Below are 22,808 nucleotides of genomic sequence, written 5' to 3'. Positions count from 1 at the left end.
TGTGTTGTTGTATGAAGATGACGCCGTATTAATGGCGAGAACTTCTAATGGTCTCCATTTTCTTTTAGATGGATTTTATAATTTTATGGGGGGTCTTGATCTTAAAACAAACTTAAATTTCTTTTTTATAATGAGCCAAGGCACTAGGAATGTGTAAACTGAGACTTTCTGTTTGGGGTTGACAGAAATCCAGAGAGTGAAGTGCATCTATGGCTGCTCTCACTCAAAGAGCTGTGGAGGCGGGGTTCTCATTTGCGAGATGGCTGGGTCACAAACCCGTCAAAGAACTGACAGATTTATTGGAGTAAATGTGTCTCTGTGACGGCATATGGTGCAGTGGTTTGAGGCAATAAAGATCCAATTCAGCAGTCAGAAACTAATTTTGCTCATAGACTGCTGGGCCTGCAGGAGTATGATGAAAATCCTGCAAGTATTGACTCCAGGGCTATCTCCCGGGTAAAGGAGGCTTATTGGTAGAGGCAAGGCAGAACCCATCAGGCGACCTTTGATAATCTGGTTGTAAGATGCTCATATAATCCAATCAATTTGTCACATGGGTGAGACCCTTGCATTTCCTGGTTTCCGAATGAGAACCTCAGGTTCTATTTAACAAGATTGCAATTAGGTCTATTGCACCTGATAGTCACTTTCCCTCGAAGCATAGTTTGAGGAGAACCACTGCCTAGATGCCCGTGCAATAACACTGCCACTCAAAGCACATTGCTCTTGATTGTATTTTGCACTCTATATGCTTATGCTAGGAAGAGACGTTTGTGCCCTATTATCTGCTCCTTTAATACGAACTCCTATAGGGAGCCTTTTGAGAGATTACAAAGGATGGAGAATGAGAAAATTTGTGTGGCAGTGGAAAATTCTGCCCGCCTCTCACTGGTGTTTAGAAACAAAATATGGCTCAATGTAACATTTCTATCCTTTCATATCAGAATTTTAGGATGTGTCCCCGTTTTCAATGTTTACATTTCTTAATTGTTCATCTGAGACCCACTTAGCTTTTTGCTTTTCTTTTTCTATATATATATTCTATGTACCTTTTTATTGGCATGTTGCCTATGTTATGTGTTTCATGAAACTAACTGCATTTTATCCCCTGTCTTTTGATGTGTTTTAAACTCTCTAATGCTGCTATATTTATTAAATGCTTTTATCATTTGTAGTTTTATGGCCATGATTGACCTAATAAAGCTGTGGCTGACTGACTGAGACACTTTAAAACATCCCTGATAACATTTCAATACTATATAGAACAGATGGCTACATTTGTCAAACTTACATGCATTTAGATGTCACAACTTGTTTATAACAGATTGGTTTAAACTAGGGCAGTGAAGTGTGACTATTTGCCTCCCTGTGATGTCTGTATACCTAATGTTCTTTTGAATGTTCATCCCAGAGTTATCTGAACATACATGTGAATCTATTAAACTATATTAATGCTTTTGTGATTAAGGATATCTAAACTATGTCTCTTTGACATTCCAATATATGGACAAATTACTTTGACAAATGACAAATGGGTATTTAAAAGATGTTAAACATTACTTAAAATGTCGGCCTATATGCAAAGCCTCAGTAACAGTCATTGAACGTTTAGCAGTCCTTAAATACAACAATGCAGTATATACTACCTTTTTGCAACAGTTGCCATGCAATATATAGTCTGATTAATAGACTGCTAAATCCTTAGAAAAGCTGACTTAACACTCTGTTTGGAATTGTGTAGTCCTTTCAAAACATGCAATAGTGTACAATACTCTGAATACTTTTCACATCTCCACTTACCACATTACGACAGAGGGCAAACACATCACTGTACAAAATAGAGCACTCCTTCTTTGCATAAGGGAACTTGCTCTGGTGCACTTCACAAGGCCTAACAGTCTCATTTGGGCTTCTACACTGTTTAGGAAAAAAGTAGAAGAAAGTTTAGCTTTTACTGAACCCCATTTTTGTCATAAAACTCTTCTGTACCCTATGCTTCGAAATTGATCAATGTTCACATATAACTCACCTGTCCAATTGTCCAGCTTTCGCCAAACACCTGGGCACTTCTCACTTCCATATTGCTCGATGTAGTCAGATCATTTGATGTGTATTTGTCATAATTCCCACACAAACCAGCTAACCTTCCCTGAAGAGTAAGCACATATCTGTTAAAGATCACACAATTAAAATGCAAAAACAAGCAAAGATAAGGAAGGAAAAGCCAGTTTTTGCAAGTAACAAAGGTGCCCAAAGGTGAAAATATTAATGGAGGATGAGGGGAAAAGAAGGTGCAAGAAATTGGTCATTGGTTGAGGGGAAGCCAACCCTACTCATGCAACAACCTTTTTTCTTATCAATGTGAACCACAAAAGTCTCTAAATTAACTTGTTCTTAACCCTCACACAGCTTGGCACTAAAGTATCCCAAACCACATTAGAAATATAGAGAAAATCTTAATGAATAAAAGTACACAAAACAAATGAAATCCAATCAGTAGAACTGGAGTTATGATTTTTTTAACTTTTTACTGCAAACTAGTGCCTAAAGGCATAAATGCCCAACTGAGGGTATCTGGTCGCAATGGACCAGGACAAAGTCAGAAGTTCAGGCAAACTGCAATGGAGAGCAACTGGGCACAGGACCAAGCTTGGCACCCTGGGAACTGTACCTTATGTCCTAGGAGCTAGGACTGTGAGATGTTGCTTTGAGAGGCTTCACGCTGCTCGGATTTGTTTAGGCCTGCAGCTGATCAGGGAGACTTTGTGGGGCTTTGCGACATTCACCACCAGTTCTGATGAAGCTTTCACCTTTGTGGTGAGGTCTTGCAGGGCTTTGTGTCACTCAGCATTAGTTCCGAAGAAGTTTTTAGCTGTGGAGCGAGGCTTTGCAGGGCTTTGCGCCAAGTGTCCAGGATCTGGGGAGGCACCTCTTGGGGATCAGGGACACACTCCAGCAGAGGCCAGGAGGTCCAGCTGCATGTCGAGCCTGGTCAAGTGCATCTGGTCAACTGGGCAATTGCAGGGATGAGAACAAAGCTTGTTGTATCTCTGTAGCTCAGAATAGGAGCTCAGCCCTTGGAGTTACTCAGGTTAGCCTGGGATGGCGGGAGCAGCCCAAGTATTCCTTCTAACAGAGCAGGGCATGCCTCAAGCAGCATGGCAGTCCTTTGGGGAACGCAAAAGGCCTAAAGCAGTAGGATAGCCCTCTGGTAGCAGCAGGGCAGTCCTCTGAGGAACAAGGCAGGCCTAAAGTAGCAGGGCAGTCTCTGGGGAACAAGGCAGGCCTCAAACAGGAGGGCAGTCATCTACACAACAAGGCAGCCCTTCAACTGTAATGTCCACAGGTCCATGACTGTACTGAAGAGTTGCTCTGGTGTTCCAATATTTATAATTAGTGCCAGTCTTTGGAGTGGGGTGATTATCTATACTACCCACACATCTGGTTCTGGAAAGATCTTTCATCCCCATGTCAAAGCTCCAAGATATCTGGAGTGACAAAAGACTAATGTCAGGTTGCTTTGTGTGTGCTGGAGGCAACCTCTTTGAAATGTACGTTTCGCAGGAAATATCTCATCCATAACATCCAGGCAGGGTGGCTCATCCCACCTTTATCCAGTCCACTTCGTCTCACTGTCTGGCAGGAAAACACAAATCCCAACAGCAGAGTGATTCACAGTCATTTGACCCAGGACACTGGCAGAAGGCACAAATACTTAGAACAAGAAAATGCCAACATTCTAAAAGTGGTATTTTCAGAATTGTGAATTAAAATATGACTTTACCATAAAAGGGAATTTAAAATTCCAATTTGTGTGAGTCTAAACAGCATATTTCAATCTTCTCCAAATCAAAAGTTATTACATAAAAGATGTAATAAGGTATCCCCAATCAAAGAGAGGTGGGCTTGCAGTAGTGACAAATGATGTTCACTACCAAGACAAGTAAAACTTAAACCTTCATATCCTACATTTTAAATACAAGGCAATCTGCCCTCTAAGCCTTCAGGGCTTACCTTAGGAGGGATGCATATGCATTAGAAAGGAAGGATTAGGCTTGGAAAGTGTTTGTTTTACCAGGTCGAAATGGCAGTCTAAAACTGCACCGCAGGCTGCCCTGGCAGGCCTGAGACATGTTTTAAAGGCTATTTTAGTGGGTAGTACAATGGGTTCTGAAGACACACTAGTAGCATTTAGGTTTTAGGCTCTAGGAACATGTAGTATAATTTACTAAAAACTTACAAGTAAATCAAATGTGCCAATAAGGTATAAGCCAAGTCTACCACGTTTTATGGCAGGAGCACAAGCACTTTAGTAGTTATTAGCAGTATTAAAGTGTGCAGAGTCCTAAAACCAACAAAACTTAATTCAGAAAAGCAGGAGGATCGTCAAAAGGTTTGGGGGTGACACTGCAGAGAGTGCTAAGTCCAGCAGGGAACAATGATTAGAAGAGATAGAGAGTCAACAAAAGAGGCTTATAAGTAGGAAGAATTGTTGATATGAAAAGACTGTGCATAGGGGGGCTAGAAAGGTTATTATACTTAATATGTGTTTTGTAAATATGCATTTTAACTACTATTTGTTTACTGCAGTATTAGTAAACATACTTAGGGCCTGATTTGGAGTTGGGCGGACAGGTTACTCCGTCAGAAACGTGGCAGATATCCTGTCTGCTGTATAGTATATAATGGGATCATAATATGACGGACGTGGTACCACTCATGTTTGTGATGGAGTAACCTCATCCCCCAAACTCTAAATCAGGCCCTTAGTCATCGCCAATAATTTTTTTAATAACCTGCATGATCGCATCTGTTAGGTCTGGCCTGCAGGCATTTCAGCTCTCTGGGAAGAGCTCATGTCAATACATACCACACCCCCTTAAAGTAAAAATGAAATGATTTTAAAAAAGTGAATATACACTCACACACATTACTGACAGGCAAGGGGGACTGAAAGAATTACCAGTAGAATTTAGAGAGACAGTGGATGGCGATATTAAAAACCTAGGTAAATATTTGTCTGCTAGACAATATGGTGTAGGAGAGCAGCTCTTCTGTTACTCTTTCAAGAGTCCTCCAATGAGATGACTTAGATGGGAGATGATTCAGGAAATCCGATTAGGGGCCCTTATACCATTTTGCAAGTCTTTTCCAACTTCTATACCTGACTATACTCTCTGCAAACCAGAGTATTTAACAACAGAATTAAACAATATTTTGAAGAGGGGAAAATGGTTAGACTAGAGGATCATGATGTCTGTCATTAATGCAACTCAGTTGAGTTTCTGAAATAATGAAAGACATAAAATCCATGTCAGGGGGTGATCCCCTGGGAAATGATGTACTGAAATGAAGACCGTCAAAGTCATAATGACCACCTATGTGTGTTGCAGCACTCTGGGATAAACCAGACTATACTAGGGGGCAAGGCCTGTCATGGCCCATCTTGTCCTGACTGTGAAGTACTGCTAAATTCAGTTTTCACTATTGCAAGGCCTATCTCTCCCATCCAGTAACATGGGGATTGCCTTGAAATATCTTTTCTGTGCTGGCCTACTGCTTGCTGCTTCTGTTCTGGGAGTGAAAGGACTGGACTTTGCATTCTACATGCTGCTTCCAAAGCTTCTCCAATGGCTTGGACTGAGCTTACCTCCTCTTAGAAGTCTCAAGGACATCAAAGACTTTATCTGCTAGCACCTGGGCTCTATTGCTGAGTGTCCTGACTCGCCAAGTTGTGCCAAATCCAGTTCCTGAGTTCTGAATTCCAGTGAGTTCTGGTGCAACCAAGAAGACACCAACTGCATCTACTCCAGAGCAACTTCGGAACAGGTGCTGCTGTCCGACTCCACGCCGCTGCTGGCACTAGAGCTGTAGTCCCCGCTGAGTTCAACGATTGCGACCAGTGCAGCAGGCCCGATGCTGCTGCAACACCTCTGAAGTCCCTTCAATACGTGGAACAATACGCTCTGGCCCTCCACCTTTCTCAGCTGGTGTACGTGTTACAGGGTGCTTCGGAGCCCCCACCATGGGTCCAGATTGAGCGCCAATTACTCTCCAATGCCGGTGGCCTCCACATCCTATACAGAGACTACAAACCCCAGGCTCCTCCCAAAAATCCGATGTTGGAGGAGACCCTCACAGACTGGCGTCGGAGACACTGCCTCCTCAGTGTGCACCCCCATCTTCATATGGGGGCCCGTTATGGAGTAATGCCCGGTTCAGTATAGGGGGACCTCTATCTCCTGGCCCCAATAGAGCATGGTGGGTATTACCCGTTTGGACCAACTTATAGCGAATGGAGAACTTAATCCCTTTGCGACATTACAGGAGAAATTTGGGTTTCACCCCAACCAAGTATGGCGATATCTACAACTTCAACATGGCCTCCGCAGTGCTTTTCCCCCCCAGTCCCTCCAAACCTCCCCTGTTTTAATTTACTTAAAAACCTGGGGACGTGTCAAAGGAGTGATCTCGGGTCTCTATGGAGTGCTCACCCAACATCTCTATTCGCAGCCTCTCCTCACCAATCTACGAACTAGATGGCAGCACCATCTGCATACCATCTTTGGGGCTGAAGACTGGGCAGACATCCTGAATGCCCTTGACAGAGGAACGCAGCTCCTTAAAATACTTCATGACTGGTACAGGACCCCAGCTAAACTGTGCAAAATGGCCCTGCTGCCGCATGCCCATTGCTGGCGGTGTGCTGAGACATACTGTGATATAATCCATATTCTCTGTGACTGCCCCTCGATACGCCCCTTCTGAGAGTCTGTGAGAACCATTCTCAAAGGCTCCATCCCTATCTGTCAGCCACTTCCTACCTCTTGTACCCTCCTACATAGCATGGGGGACCACCCTGATCTGTAAAGACCGCAATGTCGTCTTTTACATACTGCTCTCGCACTAGCCAAGCTATATATTCTCCGCCATTGGAGATCACCTAACCTGGCCGCACCAGAAGAGTGGCTAGTGGCAATTAGACACACTGCAATGCATGAACGAGTAATTTGTAATTTACAGGACCAGGCCACCCTATTTACACAGACATGGGCACCATTCCTCTCCGGAGCATCGTAACTCGGAATGATCTTCTTATTTGCAGAACACTCATTAAAACAGTGCGACCCGTCCATGGCAAAACTAAAGACACTGTACTGGCAAATTCATGGAACAAATCCACACATCCCATGCCTACCCTCCCTCTACTTCATACCACTGCCCTCCACACCATGCCATACCTTACCGCCCCCTCCATCCATCTCTATTTCCTTTGCTCTGTATTCCCTCATCTCTCTGCTAGACCTACTGATGATCCCCTCCCTCCCTCTTCCCTCTCTTCCCCCGCTATGCCCTACTAGTCCCCGCTCCCCCCCCCTTTCCAATCATGGACTGTGGCGCTGGGTGCCCCTATGCCCTTTTTTCTGACTCTCCTTTCCATTCCCTCCCTACTTTTTCCAACCCTCCCCCTGCATCTCATACTATTCACTGCTTCTCTAGATCCTGCACTTCTGCTCATCTACTATACTCTCGACTGATCTCTCCTGCCACCTCGACCTTCTCTTCTTGTCATTTTTCCTACATGTTTATCCAAACTCAATTCAGTCTGGAGAAGCACTGTGATATCAAGGTAGATTGCTGGCATGAGGGCTCCATACACTATCCAGAAACCCGCACTTCCCTCTTCCCCCCCCTGGTTAGTAGTGCTAATGCCCCTGAGCTGCCCGGGGTAGGCACAAGTCCTAGCTAAATAGGTTGATAATCTCTACCACAAACCACTGTACTCTTACACTCTCATGAACCCCCATATTACTCCGGCACCCACATACCCTACCCCCTCCAGGGGTGGTCCCATTCCTAGTTCAACACCTTCTCAGTCCCCCCTACTCCGATGCTGTCACTCTGTCGTCCTTTTAACTTCCCCCCTCTCTTTCTCCCTCCTCTCCTGCCTTCTCCTCCCTCTTCCCCTTACATGTTGCCCAATTGTTGATGGATCCTGTTTGTGCCATGTTCTAGTTATTGATAATTGATGTATAAGGAAGTATACTATGCATGGTATACATATGTACTTTTTGTCTTTCAAATAAAAAACTACAACACAAAAAATCTAATTAGTAGAACTGGAGTTATGATTTTTTAAAGTTTAAGGTTCAAAATAGCAAGTCCTCAGTTTTGGAAAATGACCTTTAGCACCAACACCAAAGGTCCAGGAGTGGAGGGAGACCTCTTGGGGTGCAAGACTAACTCAGGCTGGGTCCAGGTGCAGGTTTAAGATGGCAGACACCTGATATGTCCATGTGACTCAAAACAGGAGACCAGCTGAACTAACCCTTGGAGTCACTTCTAGAGTCGTGGGTGTAGGTGGTGATGTAGGGCTCTGCAGCAAGGCTGGTCTCTGAAGGTCCCAACCAGGCTCCAGGGAGCAAAACAGTCCTTCTAGGTACTTCAACAGTCTGGCACAGCAGGTCACAGCAGCAGCCAGTCCTCTGAGAGTTCTTCCAGGGGTCCAGTAGGGAACGGAGAAGCAGGTCTGAGAGGGCTCTTTTTGTACCCTGGTGCCCTGCTCCTAGAAGTTAGGAGAAGTTTCTAGAAGAGTTCTCTGAAGTTCCAGGAATTTCCTGCCTCCCCTGGCTCCTAGCTGGCTGCACTGACAATACAGGGTCACCAAGCCTATTGTGTGGTGGCAGAGGCCAGCCTATTCATTTGTAAGTGGGGCTGTGCTTAGCTCCACCCCTCATTAAGTCAGTTAATGGCCCATTCAGGCTTTGCTAATCCCCCCATTGTGTGACTGTCTGGGGTGAATTTACAAAGTCACAACTGCCAGTTACACCTAGCTATGTGATAAAGGAACATTTTCAAACTTGTGATGATAAATCTGACATTATCATTAAAGAGGGTTTACCCTTACAAGTTCATAGGTACCAAACATGATATATCTACCTCCTCTCGTTTAGGAATTACAACATTAATTTTAAAAAAGGAATCCCCAGTGTTACTCTATGGGAGTGTTTCTCAGTAGTGAGAAAACAAATTTGGGAGTTTTTTACTACTGGGACATGTAAAACGATAAAGTACATGTCCTACCTTTTAATTTCACAGCGCCCTGCCCCATGGGCCTATCTTAAGGGTGACATTTGTAATAAAAGGTGAGTTTAAGGCTTGTCAAGGGGTTTTAATTTTAAATGCCAAGTTGGCATGGCAATGGAACACTGCCTTCAAGCTGCAATAGCAGGCCTGGGACAAGTTTTAAGGTTTAAGGTGCCACTTTAGTGGATGGCACAATAAGTGCTGAAGGCCCACTGGTAGAATTCAATTTACAGGCCCTGATTATGTGGTATACCACTTACAAGAGATTTGCATGTAAATTAAATATGCCAATCCGGTATATGCCAATCAAACCATGTTTAGGGCACTTACACTTTAGCACTAGTTATCAGTGGTAAATTGCAGACTCCTAAGGCCAACAGAGCATAAATCAAGAAAAAATGGGGCCAAGCAGGCAAAAAGCTTAGGGGAAGACTACCCTAAGGCTGACAGCACTTTTGTGGTGTTTTCACTGTGTTACTGTGTATTTGTCTGTGTATGTGTACAAATACTTTACACACTGCCTCTGAGATAAGCCTGATTGCTTATACCAAGCTACCAAGGGGTAGAGCAGAGTTTATTTTGGCTGTGTGACGCCCCTACCCTGACTAGACTGAGGGCACCACTTGGACAGGGTGCTAACCACTGCCAACTAGAGAGCCTATTTCCAATAGTACTGTATATCTAAATATACAGGGACAACTACAGTACATTTGCCTTCGTTACCAATACTGAAAAAATGATGCATGTTATTAATACTGGAAGCTAGAGCACACCTCCATCTACGATTGAAGCTGGGAGGACTAATACAGGTGAAAGATATGTATCTAAATGGACATCTCTTCACTCTGTCTCCATTTAAGGGCTTGGAAGGTGACATCCCACTATGCCTCTTTTTGTGAGGCTGCTGTCTGCGGGGGAAAAAAGGAGACACCAGCGGGCTGCCACGCTACAAGCAGCTGTCAGCCTTCCTGAGCAATCATCTCATTTCTTGGTCTTCTGCTTGGGGGGTGCTTGTTGGAGAATAGACTCAGTGATACCATAGTTGTGTGTCAAGAACCTCAAGCTTCAGATTCATCTGAAGTTCCAGGTATTAACTGCCTTTGTCTGGCAGAGGTATGGGTTACCCCTTTTAGTAGCCATGTTTCTGCCAACATTAGATTGCAGCCACGCAGAAAATTGCCCCCCAAAAGAAGCTGCCAATGGAGGAAAGAGACAGAGGGCAAAAACCCTCAAAGGCACCAGGCAGGCTCCAGATGACTATGGAGAGGACTGGAAGGAAGGACCTGGCTCAACAGGAATGCAGGATCCACTGGGAATTCAGAAAAGTAACTGGCAAGGAACTGGAACCAATGGAGTCAAATGTAATACACAATATGATAGGAAAGCATGAAGAGTTGTGACGCAATGAGTGAAGAAAAATATCCTCCTTATATACCTAAAGATACGGGAAATACTACTCTCACCATCTTGAATTAGAAATGCTTCATTAGAAATAACTGGATGGTGAACATCTTGGAATAGGTAGAATATCTAAACCAGAGTTTCTTACCCAGAAACTCTGTGATAAAAATGACACACATCTATGGTAGTGTTGTGAGCACTTTCCAACAAATACCTCCCCCTTCCAAGGAGAAGACAAGAAAGCAGATAACTGCACCGAAAGGCCGACCGCTGCAAGGTATTTGCACAGCATGGCAGCCTGCCAGAGTCTCCTTTCTTCCCCCTGCAGAGAGCAGCCTGTGCATCCTGCTCACCTTAGATGAACTTGGACTCTGGAATCGAGGGGGATACTGGTGGCAGAGCTACACTTTAATACTGCAGAATACACCGCACCCTCTTGGCATACATTGTATCATACACGGTGGAATCTCACAATGAAAGCTTGCTCACATATTGATCACAACTTCCAAAAATTATCAAATCATTTCCCATCTTTACACCAGGATATCTAGAGCCCTGGCAACAAAAGGCAAAGGGGAGGTCGGAAGGGTACCTAGGCTCTCAACTGACAGTCAAGCACTGGAGATTTTGCTGTTCCCAAACCAGACTAAAGTATACAAAACATAATGGATGGAAATCTTGAATTAATCTCAGCCACTGATATTTACACGAGCCACAACCTAGTCCATCATTATTTTATACACCATGTACCAGTTTTCAGGTTAAGGGAGGCCCTGGCCTGGCAGTTCGGGCTTGACTGTTCCCATTAAAGTAGGGTGAAGACTGATTTGCAAGTGGATGGGTCTAAATTGAGGTGACATAAAGAATGGGGCTCGAGTTATTACCAGTTAATGAGATTAGTTCAAGAATTCCATCCATCACCTTTATGCATACTTTAGTGTGTCACCCTAAACAGGATGAGTATGACCTGATCTGGGTCCTGTGCACACTGTGTCACTGTATCTGAGGTATAGCTGGCTGATGAACCATAACAAGAGTGAAATGGGTCCTGGGTAGATTGTATTCTGATTCAGTGAGAAGCTGACCTAGCAGTTCGAGATGGACTGTTCCCATTTGAGAAGGGTCAAGACTGATTGGCATATGGCTATGTCAAAACTGAGGTGTCATAGAGTGAAAAATAAGGACAGACTGGGATGTGACCCAAGAACTTCCCAGTGGCTGAGATTACTTCAAACATTCCATCCATCACTTTTTGAATACTTTAGTGTTCCCAAACCAGAGACATTTCCTTGAACACGGGTCACAGTTTATTTACATTTTAAATTCCTTCATATTACAAATACATCACTCCCGATGCTACTGTTCAGGAGTTTTGGAGAAAATTCCTTAAATATGATGGGCAAGTTGCTCCACCTGGACTGCTGATTGATGCATGTGCTGCTTTAACCTCAAGGCATATAACAGAGATGATGTAGTCAAGGAGCCAATGGTTGAGATTTATGAATAAAGGACTTTGTAAAGAGGCAAGCATGATCTGAACTTATAGAGGCGCAAATTATTGTTACTGATGTATTTGCATGCTCACCTAATTGAACCAATGAACTGAAAATGTTGTTAATGCTGATCACAGCTTTAGTTTCTTTTGTTCCGTAAAGTTTTGTATAGCTTGTAAAAAGGAAAATGATAATAAATACAAAAAAGGTTCTCTGCATAACCCACCCAGGCCTGTGTTGTAACCGTGGGCTGTAATGTTGTCTTCAGCTCTTGGCCCCATTCACCTGTACCACGTGCTATCCCATGTGGCACTACTGAGCACCTCCTAACCAGCAGGAAGGCTCTTGGCTCTATAATTTTCTTCTTTAATATGTCATTCCCACAGGGCATCCTGGGGAACTAAAACATTATAGGAGGTGATCTGGTAGTTTACACTGTGCCTCTGTAAATTAAATTGAGTGCAGTCAGAAATCGTTGACTTCTTTCACCGAAATATGTTAGTGTAGTATAAACATTGCCCTTCCTTAGCCAAGTTATGGAATAGGGCAAGCAAGTAAATGATGCATTCTGTGGTGTACTGCGGGATCTGAAATACAATTAAGATATTCTCTGAAAGGAAAGGATTTAGCATTAGCAATACTGGTTGTGCCAAGGCACTTCTTTAATTTCTTACTGATATTCTTATAAAGTCTGCGGCAGCAGTGAAAGAGTAGCTTGTCATTCCTTTGCATTTAGAACTCTGGCACTTTAACCCTGCTGAACAGGAGTAAAGTGCCTTTGGTACCCCTTTAAGCAGGATGTGGTATTGTCCATTTACTTATGTAATCATTTACTATTAGGATATTCTGTTACCATTTACTATTAAGATGTTCTGTTACTATAGGAGCCACTCATGCTCGTGAGCAAGACAGTTCTTCGACTATAGAATGCAGGAGGTCAAGGGAGGTTCCTTCAGGGGCTGTTGGGTTTGAACGTCCTGCTGACAGGATGAGGCTTCTATATGTTGTACTTATCTTTCAATAAACCAAGTTTATTCTACTACTTATGACGAAGCCGCTCTTCTGTTACCTCACAGGACTTAATTGATGTACCCTTAATTGATGTGGTTGATTTGCCTATGTGGCCCTAGTATATGGTACAGAAAATATGCCTATGGCTTGAAAATTAAATGCCACCTGTGGACTGTAGCACTTATAATGGCATCCACAGAGTTGGCCTGTAAAATATGGCTTGAGGCCTACAGTGTGTAGCATGTTTGCAGCAGCCTAAAACCTGCTCTAAAACCTGTCAAAATAAACTTTTTTGACAAGTAGGAAGCTGTTGTTCAATAATAGTTACCCTGAGTATATCACGGTGCCTACAAGGAAGGGTGCGTGATATTTTAAAATGGAACATGTGGAAAACTTTTATTGGCAAGTTCCTCCAGAGACTCGAACTAAAGCCTATTTTCACTGGTAGGGCTGTAGCCGAATCCTAGAAAATTAAAAATTCTAGATTATAGATATTTATCTGCAACTTTTGACAGGCTACCAAAGTCATTCAAAGACAATTTTAATATTAATAAAAGCCCAATTTGATGATAAAGTCAGATTTCTAAAAAATATTTATGAAAAGTAACTTTTGGAAAGTGATGTTTTCCCTGCCAGACTCTCCTGAAGGCTAACTTGCACTACCTCTCCATCACCTGTCCAATCATATTCTAAACCTGCTCCCAGAACAGAGAGAATGGCATGGTTGTGGGTAGGTGTGTTTCTTTCCCGAGCAAGATCAATTGGGGTAGGCCCAGGAACTTAGTTAACTTCAGAGGAGCCTACCTGTCACAAGTAAATGTCTGGCGACACTTGGAGAGGACTAGCCCTTGTCTCCCTAGTCAGGCTGGTACCAAATCCAGTGTAAAGAAGCCTATCCCTGGAAACTGTGTTTCAGCGACCACAGTGGAGGGGACTGCTCATTGCCCTGTCCAAACCTCTGGGTCAGTACACAGGCTCTGACAAAATTAGTTTTCAATAGGGCAAACAGAAATCACTGTAAAAGTGGGTAGGTATTCCCCTGAGAACATTTACCATATTGGTTAGGGAGGGGCCCAAAGTCACCACAACCCACTAACTAGTGCCAAGCATTAATGTGGCACCTCAGGGCACCCTCATCTGAATAGGTTTTGAGCCTGTGGAAGATCAGAAGAGGACTGGACCTGCTGTCTGTGGCCCGGAAAGGCCCTGAAAACTGTACCTGCTCCCTCTTATGCCCAGGACAAAGAAGTGGATTCCTAGGGCTACTTGAATAAACTCCTGTGTGGCTATAGGGACACAGAAAGCTCATGAAATGAATAGTTGAACAGAACCAACTGGACATGGATTGGACCTTGCTAGTGGGATCTTATGGAGTGAGTCCTGACCCCTACGTATCGTCCCTGAGGTCCTGGGAGATCCTGGGAGCCTTAGAAGTGACCCGCCGGAGCTACTCCAGAAACCATGACAAAATGGACTTCCAAGAACTCTGAAACTGTTAGGTAAACATTGCAGCAAACGGGTACGATTGTGATGCACGTTTTTCGGACACAGCTTCAGGCTTGCCTTGCTGAAGGATTTTGAGCACCATATACAAGACTAGGGGCCCAATTTAGATCTTTGCAGAGGGGAACACTCCATCACAAATTTGATAGATATCTCATCCGCCATATTATGATCCCAATATATCCTATGGAGATCGTAATATGACGGACTGAATATCCTTCACATTTGTGATGGAGTATTCCATCTGCCGAGATCTAAATCAGTCAGAAGCTAAAATCTTTGACTGGGATGAACCTGTTTCATGTATCTGACCCAGGCTCCACTGGGGTCAACCTAAAATCGCACCTAGGTCTAGGTCTACTGCTTCCATAGACTATTATTGGAGCTTAGTGCTTGTTGACACTATTTCTACATAAATCTTTTTTTTAATTTATGTCGCCAGCTCCCCTTATTGTAATTTTTGTTGTTTTGGTGTGATTTCGTTGATTAAAATTGATTAAATTTTTCTATTTCTATTTCGGTTTTGGATTTTTATTGTTTGGAATTTTGACTTTATCACTGTTTTGGTATTGCATAACTATTTTACACATTGCCCCAATGTAAGCCTGTCTGCTTTATGTCATAGCTACCGGGGGTTAAGCTCATGTTAATTTATTGACTTCAAAGATCACCCTGACAAGTTAGTGTTATTATTCCAAGAGGTGGGAGCCCGCCTACCTCAAATAATAATCCAATTCATTACATATAGTGATAGTCATGAGAAACACACATCAAGCTATAACTCTTGGATAGTCAACTGGGATTTAAGTTACAGTTAGAGACTCAAGTGCTTAAACAAAATATGACTGTCACTTAAAAGCTGGATAGTAGAACTTGCATTCTCTATTGTGGAGACTTTTTCCACCTTTTCCAAAAGGCAGTGGTAAAGCCATCATATTTACAGTTCTGGCACAGGTTTTGATGCATGGATAAACCCATCACAGTAGGATCCACTGGTGGGGAGAACATTCAGTGTGAATTCCTCCAGTGGTTGAGTATCTTCCCATGTGTGGGTTCTGAAAATGGGTGGGGATGCACTGCAAGCGGCCGCACATTTAGTGTCCCTGACTGGTTGGGTTGTGTCATTTTAGTCCATGGACACTATGGCACCTTTTTGTGAAAGCTTGTTAGGATTTGCGCTGCAAAAATTCAACCAGGCAACTCTGCCAAACATACTAACAGATCAGTCAATCTAGTAGGGTGATCTGTTACTATTTATTCTAAGTTACTTTTGAACCCTGGCAGCCCACCATCAATGCTAAAGGAGTTTCCAGTGATTTCCTCCTTTAAAGTGTACTCTGAAAGGTAAAATATAACAAGAGAGGAATATGTGAAAAATGTTCTTATTTAGTACATTTTCCTTCACTTCTCTCTTTAACTTTTGCTGTAGCATTTGAGCCTACAAGATCAAGCAAAGCCTTACAAACTGTGCTGCTTGTGAACGCCTAATATCTACTACCCTACCACACATTGCAGAATTATGTGTGCTTTACTTGCACCCAGTTTAATTGTCACTGACTGATTATCTGCATTCTATATCTTCCAAAAATATTCCCATAACCTTAGCAGTTTCTAAATTTAAATGTCCTTGAGCTCTGATATTACCTCAAATCAAATTATTACGTACAAGAGTGATTAGCTGTAAAGTTCAGAAAGCTCATGTTTAAATATAGTATGCCATTTTATGACTGAAACAGGCTATCTGTTTCAAACCTGATGACCTTTTGATTAACATAACAGTTTAATTGTCAAGCATTACTGTAAATGAGCCCCAGTGAGCACAATAGATGGAATTATTATTTCCTTCTCTCTTTATCATTGACAATGCTGTTTACTAGGTTAATCAGAAAAAAGTCATTCAGCATTCAGACTGAATACAACCCATGTCTCCGTCTGTGGTAGTTTTTTCAACAAGCGCAATTTTGGTGTTGTGTTTTTGATCCTTTTTGAACCTGGCCTTCTCTTCAGGATCTTCCCAGACTTTTGCCTTCCATTGTTGAACCTGTTTTTGTTGGCTTTCAGGACTTTGCACACAAGTTATTGCTACTCTGTGGTAAAGTATTTGTGCTCTCTCCCTAAAACATGGTAACATTGACCTACACCTGATTGGTACATTTAATTTACTCCTGCATCCTTAGCACATGGTACTACAAACACCCAGGGCCTGTAAATTAAGTGGTACCAGTGAGCTGCAGCCCCCATTGTGCCACCCACTACAGTAGCCTTTAAAATCATGTTTCAGGCCTGCCACTTCAGCCTGCACTGCAGTTTTAAAACTGCCATTTCAGTCATGCAGAATTTTTTTTTTTGTCAGGATTAAACCTTTCCTTTTAAAACTTGTAAGTTGGCCCTACGGGAGGACTTACAGGCTCATATGGGAGGGTGCATGATATTTAAAAAGTAGGGCATGTGACTTAAGTTTAACATGTGCTGACTGTGAAAAACTTTTAAAGTTGTTTTTACTGTTTTAAGGCTCCTCTCTTGCAGGCTAAAAAATAGGTTGCATTGTTAAACTTAATAAATAACTTCAGTTTGGGACCGGCTACAGAAATTCTGTTTTCACTCTTTAGTGGAAAAGTTGATTGTTAAGTTTCTATTCTTTTAGAAAAGTGCCATTTTGCTGCCTAAATCAAATGTGCTTTTCTGGAGGTGTTCAGGATCACATGTCTTCTAAAGGGCTCTCCTGTGATGTTCCAGACAAAGGGACAAAAGAGGCTTAGCTGTGGCAGGAGGAGGTCTTCCTGACAGCATCTCTGTGGGGGAGTTGAGTCCTGTCCTGATTACATTTCAAAGGACCCTGCCTCTAGCACACACAAAGGAACCTGACACCATTCTTGCCCTTACCTTTGTTACCCTAGACATTTTGGAGAAAAGCCAAGAGGAAGGATTGACCAAAACCAGTTTTCGGGGTAGGCCATAAAATTCCCCCACACAGAAACTGGCACCAAGTACACAAGCAATACCTTCTGAAACTCTCATCAGAAAACTCCTCGATCTATAGAAAGACTGCCTTTCGGTCAGAAGAAGAAAGATTGAACCCTCTTGTCTGGATCCCAAGCTTCCCAGAAGTAACTCTATGGGTCAGGGGCTGACCTCCTGTTTGAGCTACAGGGACACATCAAGCTTCCAGAGGCCTCCCTGCAACTGCCCAGATGACCAGCACCAACAGGACCTGGCTGATTCTGCTGTTGGCCTCTTCTGGTGTGAGTCCTGATCCCCAAGATGTGTTCCTCAAGGCTGCACCCTTGGCTAGCATCAAAGTGTAATCCTTCTAAACTCAAGATGAAGATACAGACATTTTTAGACACCATGTGACCGTGAAGTGACCACTGCACACTGAGAAATAACAACAGAGAGTAACTGCCAACATAAAGCTCCAGTAACAACCAGCTCTTTATGCTAAAATAGTGACAGTCTGTGACACCAACCAACTCCTCATACTGGCATCGACCTCCAGGTAATTCCCACCAACATGAATGGCAGCTGCTCCCGCGGACTTGAGATTGTATCTTCGGAGGGACAAACCTGGTCGCTGTACACAGCCATCACATTTATCCTGAACTTGTGGTTTTCCCATGGTCCAGCATTTGCTTTTTGGAGCTATTTTCACCTAAACCTTTAAAGACTTGTATCTCTGGTATCTACTTATTGGATTGTCATTTTAGTGTCATTGTGTTTATTAAATGTAACTCTTTGTTTCTAAATTAGTTTGGGATTTTTCTTGTGCTGTGTTTTAACTTTATTAATGCTTGAGTGCTGCATAAATACTGTACACATGTACACATTTCTAAGTTGAGTCTGACTGCTCTTGTGCCAAGCTACCAGAAGTTTAAGCACAGATTTATTGAGTGACTTTTGTAGTTCACCTTGAAAGGATTGTGTTTATTATTTGAGGTGGGCTTCCACTTCATTTAAACATCTGTAGTGTATTCATTCACTGTCAGTGAAAAATTATTGTTAAATTATCTTTACATTTTACTTTAGTAATCTAAATTGGTTTGGGACTTTTCTTGTGTTGTGTTTTAACTTTATGACTGTTTGAGTGTTGCATAAATACTGTATATGTTTCCTTTAAGTTAAGCCTGACTCCTTTTGTGCCAAGCTACCAGAAGGTTAAGCACAGATTTATTTAGTGACTTTTCTGATTCACACTTACACAGATTGTATATATTATTTGAGGGGGTATTCCACTTCATTAAAAAATCTGTGGTGTACTCTATCACTGTCAGTTCATAAACTACCCCTATGATTTGAAATCATATTTTGTTTGAGATGGATATTTGAGCACATTAATTTAAGAAGAATGTTATTTGCTCACACCTTGCTTCAAGACCCTCAAATTATTATTTTGTAACCTGGCAGGTGCCAGGGCTTCTGGCACTCCTACTAGGATTCTAGGATCTGAACTGACCATCACCAATGATAACCCTAGCACGTCCAGTGAAAGTTGTACCTTCAACTGTGAGAATTCTTTGTAAGGCAGATCAGAGAACCTTTCAATGAGCGCTACTGCAATGTGCATAGCTGGCAACCATCATAATCTCTGGATACAGACATTAAATACCTGTTTAGGAAGCTTAAATTGTCTACCCGAAAGCTTTCATCATGGCTATTTTGTTAATGATGTCTAACATATCATTGTTTCTAATGGCACAGCTGCAGTTTAAGATTGGTCAAAAGTGAGATGATTTTGATAAGTTCAAATACTTTAGGGTTAATAGGAATTTGGGAGCTTATGGAGATTTGTGATTTTAAAGAAATGTGTTTAAATAACTGATGTCAAGTATGAAGCTATGAACTGTAACAGCAATGAAATGTGATCATTTCATGGCAGTTGATGTCTGCCTGAAGAATAGACAGCAAATATCATGTAAGTTATGTGGTACACAGAAGCAGACAACCCTTAACAAAATTTCATGTGTTCTCCATTTTAAAAAGATGTTCCACTGTACTTCCTAAATCCATTGCTTTTAGCACAAAATCAAATCTCTTTGAGTCCCAACACATACCTGCCCTCCCCTACCCATATTGTATGAAACTCTCTCACACAATCATACTCCAACACATACATTTCTACCTTACTCGTCTACATTTTGCCACATCCCTCAACAATACAGCACTTGCAGTCATAAATTGTAAAACTCCGGTCTACTGTAAACCAACTCAACTCCCTTACAGTCAGCCACACCTCTTCAGACCACATTCCGACACACCAGCCCCTATGTACCTTCACTATAAATCATTCAACCACACTTGGTCACAAGCTATTGGTCACAGTTCACCACACTATCGTAAGACATTCTAAAAGTTCACATCAAAATGTCACTTTAGCACATCCCTACCAAACTGCATCCTATTGTTCCAACACACAAGCCATATTAAAATTCACTCTGATCGAGCACACCTCCTTACTCTCCACAAAACACCACCCCTGCCCATCAAACCCAACAACACCTATCAGACAAAACCTCAGTATACCGCTACCACACTCTATTTATGAATACATTTCTATTTTGTGATTTTCATACTATACAAAAAATAACTATAATAAAGTACAACGACCCCACAAAGTACCTCACTTCAACAAAAGAACTAGACTAAATATGATCCCAATAAGTAATAATAAGATCACAAGAAGGGAAGAAGTGAAATAGAGAAGAAAAATAAACTTCAGTAAGAAACAGATGAGCCATCTCGCTTAGCCAGCACAGTTTAAGCAATATGTAAGGTAGCCCACCCCATAAGACATATTCCCACCAAACAAACATCACATGCCTTTAAAGAGCACACAACACTAAATGCTGTCCAAACCCGCCACACTCAAAGACACTCCATCATGATAATTTCTCTGTAAAACACCTCTGCATACCACATCACTCTTCAAAACAATTTACTGAGTTTTAATATCTCACTTTGTTACATCAATCCACTAATGTCTATCTACAGATTACCCTTTATCAGGCATCATCACAAGCCACAACACTCCATCTTTCACTATACTAGCCTACAACACCTCTTCACACACCATTATATCCTCATTGTACCCTGCCATACTCCAATCAGCTTCATCCCATGTGCCACACACAAACTTTATCAGCAGGCCTGTAACTGCGAGAGACCTGGTGAGTCCAAACACCCCTACAATAATGCTTCCTACACCCCCAGATGCAACTGGCAGGAGACAGGGCTCTCAGGCCAAGGGCAAGAGATAATTTTCAAAACAAAACCTTAGCTCATATTAATACATCCTTAACCTCTGAACACGTTCAGCATTCAAGTTTAAATTAAGGACCTTAACTGCACTGTGAAGCAAAATTCAAATCCTTTCCCTAATTTTCAAATGCTAAGTGGATGAATTCCTGCATGCACATCTTCAAACATTACTGTAACATAGGGGCTCATCATAATGCTGCACTATAACGTAAGCATTAGCAAAATGCATGTTTTACTTGTCAGCTCTCCCTCTTTTTGAAGTGGTACCCCTTCCATCCCTCTCTTTCTGTCTCTTCCTCTCTTTCTTTCTCTCTCTTTCTCCCATTCTCTCTCTCTGTCTTTCACTCTCTGGACAGCTTTACTAAGAATGTTGTGCTGCTGCAAAAAAATGGGAAAGTGATTTACTCAAAAAAGAATGTTTTGCTATAAAAGTGCCAGTTTCTTGGTGCAAATTGCACTTTATGCCACTTTTCTTGGGGCATTACATGGGTGGCACTTGGGTGTAACAAATAAAGCCCTAATGTATATTGAGGCTAAGCCTGATCTACTAAGACTGACTTGGTTTCACATAAAACATACCACCTCCTCAAAGCAGGACCGAAGTTGGAGAAATGTTTTTATTTCTTCTAATATCTCACACACTCTAATTTCTCACACATGGTACAGTGCACAAAGTGTGAAATGTTATAAAAATCATCTTGCTATTGAATTTAGTAGTGAAATACTACACTTCCTTTACATACCTTGCATGGCGCTAGGTAGCCTATTTGTGAGCCAAGGCAGAAAAAGAAAGCAGAAGCCGATCAACATAGTAAATATGTAATTGAGCTGCTTTGTCCCACTCGAGCAGTGCAGCAGCTTTGATTGATTTCCTGAGTTGCCCTACAATTTATTAAATAAACCCCATTACTATACAGATTGTTTCAAGCTGTTCTTTCTAAACTACTGATCCCCCCTGGTCTATTTTTCACATCACAAAAACATTTATGTTTATCTTTACCCCCCAGGATTACCTTAGTGTCATGAAGTGAAGTCAGGATGAAATAAGCAGTTTATAAACAAACAATGATATCATGTGGAACACTAAGGTTGGTACAAAGAAATGGGCTGGGGCAGGGGCTGAGTGACACCAGAACACTGACAGGAGGTACCACCAATGACACAGGGCCCCTGACAAGAGGGCACCAACACCGTCACTTGCTCACTGCACCAACACTGATATTGGGACATTGGCATGGGTACAACAATAAATGCAGACTAACATCAACAAGGGGACATTGATACAGGCGCATTGGCAAATAGGCCCTGTCAGCAGGATGATAACACTTGCAAGTGAATACTAGCCATATGTCACTGGCACAGGGCACACAAACAGGAACAGCAGTACTGGAACAGTGACACGGAATCACTGACATGGAGCTCCATAATTAATGCTGGGACATTGGCAAAGAACAGTTTCACTGGGTCACTTTAAGGGAGTGATAGAACACAAATATATTGGCACTAGTAAATAATACATATACAGTAACACAACATAGGGACACTGACGGGGAGGATGAGACATTGCATTGACATGGATGCTAACAGGGGGTGCAGGCACAATAATACTGACATGGAGCCACTTACACCAGGATACGGCCAGAAGGGCATGTACAATGGAACACTGTCAATGACATGTTGACAAGGGGATAGTGACACCGAAATGATGCCATGAGTTCACATACACTGACATTAGGACGCTGACACAGAGGCATCAACACTGATGTTAGGGAATCAACACAACAGCAAGGACAATCACTCAGTAAAACTGACTCAAGGGCGCTGACAGTAGGAAACTGATACAAGACCACCAAAACTGGCTCTAGAATTTTGACATGGGGACAGTGAAACTGGAAATTGACATGGGGCAGACACATTAATGCTGGGGCACTGACACAGGGGCCCTAATAGTGGAACATTGACACAAGGGCACCAGTAATCACACAGAAACAGTCTCAGAAGCAGTCACCGGATACAAACACAGGAGCACCAACCATTACATCCAGTTATTTACTTGAAAAT

At 42.4% G+C, this 22,808-nt stretch overlaps 1 protein-coding gene across 1 annotated transcript in view; it reads right to left on the bottom strand.

The window, feature by feature from the left end:
- The window catches only part of OTOGL (otogelin like), a 1,080,166-nt gene that overhangs the window by 360,028 nt on the left and 697,330 nt on the right, over nucleotides 1-22,808 (bottom strand). The window contains exons 26-27 of the mRNA XM_069227564.1: nucleotides 2,030-2,149; nucleotides 1,801-1,917 (exon numbers count right to left, since the gene is read on the bottom strand). Coding sequence (XP_069083665.1) covers nucleotides 1,801-1,917; nucleotides 2,030-2,149 — 237 coding nt within the window. The remainder of the gene's footprint in view (nucleotides 1-1,800; nucleotides 1,918-2,029; nucleotides 2,150-22,808) is intronic.

The sequence above is a fragment of the Pleurodeles waltl genome, chromosome 4_1 (assembly GCF_031143425.1).
Source record: "Pleurodeles waltl isolate 20211129_DDA chromosome 4_1, aPleWal1.hap1.20221129, whole genome shotgun sequence".
Taxonomy (NCBI): Eukaryota; Metazoa; Chordata; class Amphibia; order Caudata; family Salamandridae; genus Pleurodeles; species Pleurodeles waltl.
Note: the sequence above shows the minus strand (reverse complement) of the source record. Positions and strands in the feature narration are given on the sequence as shown.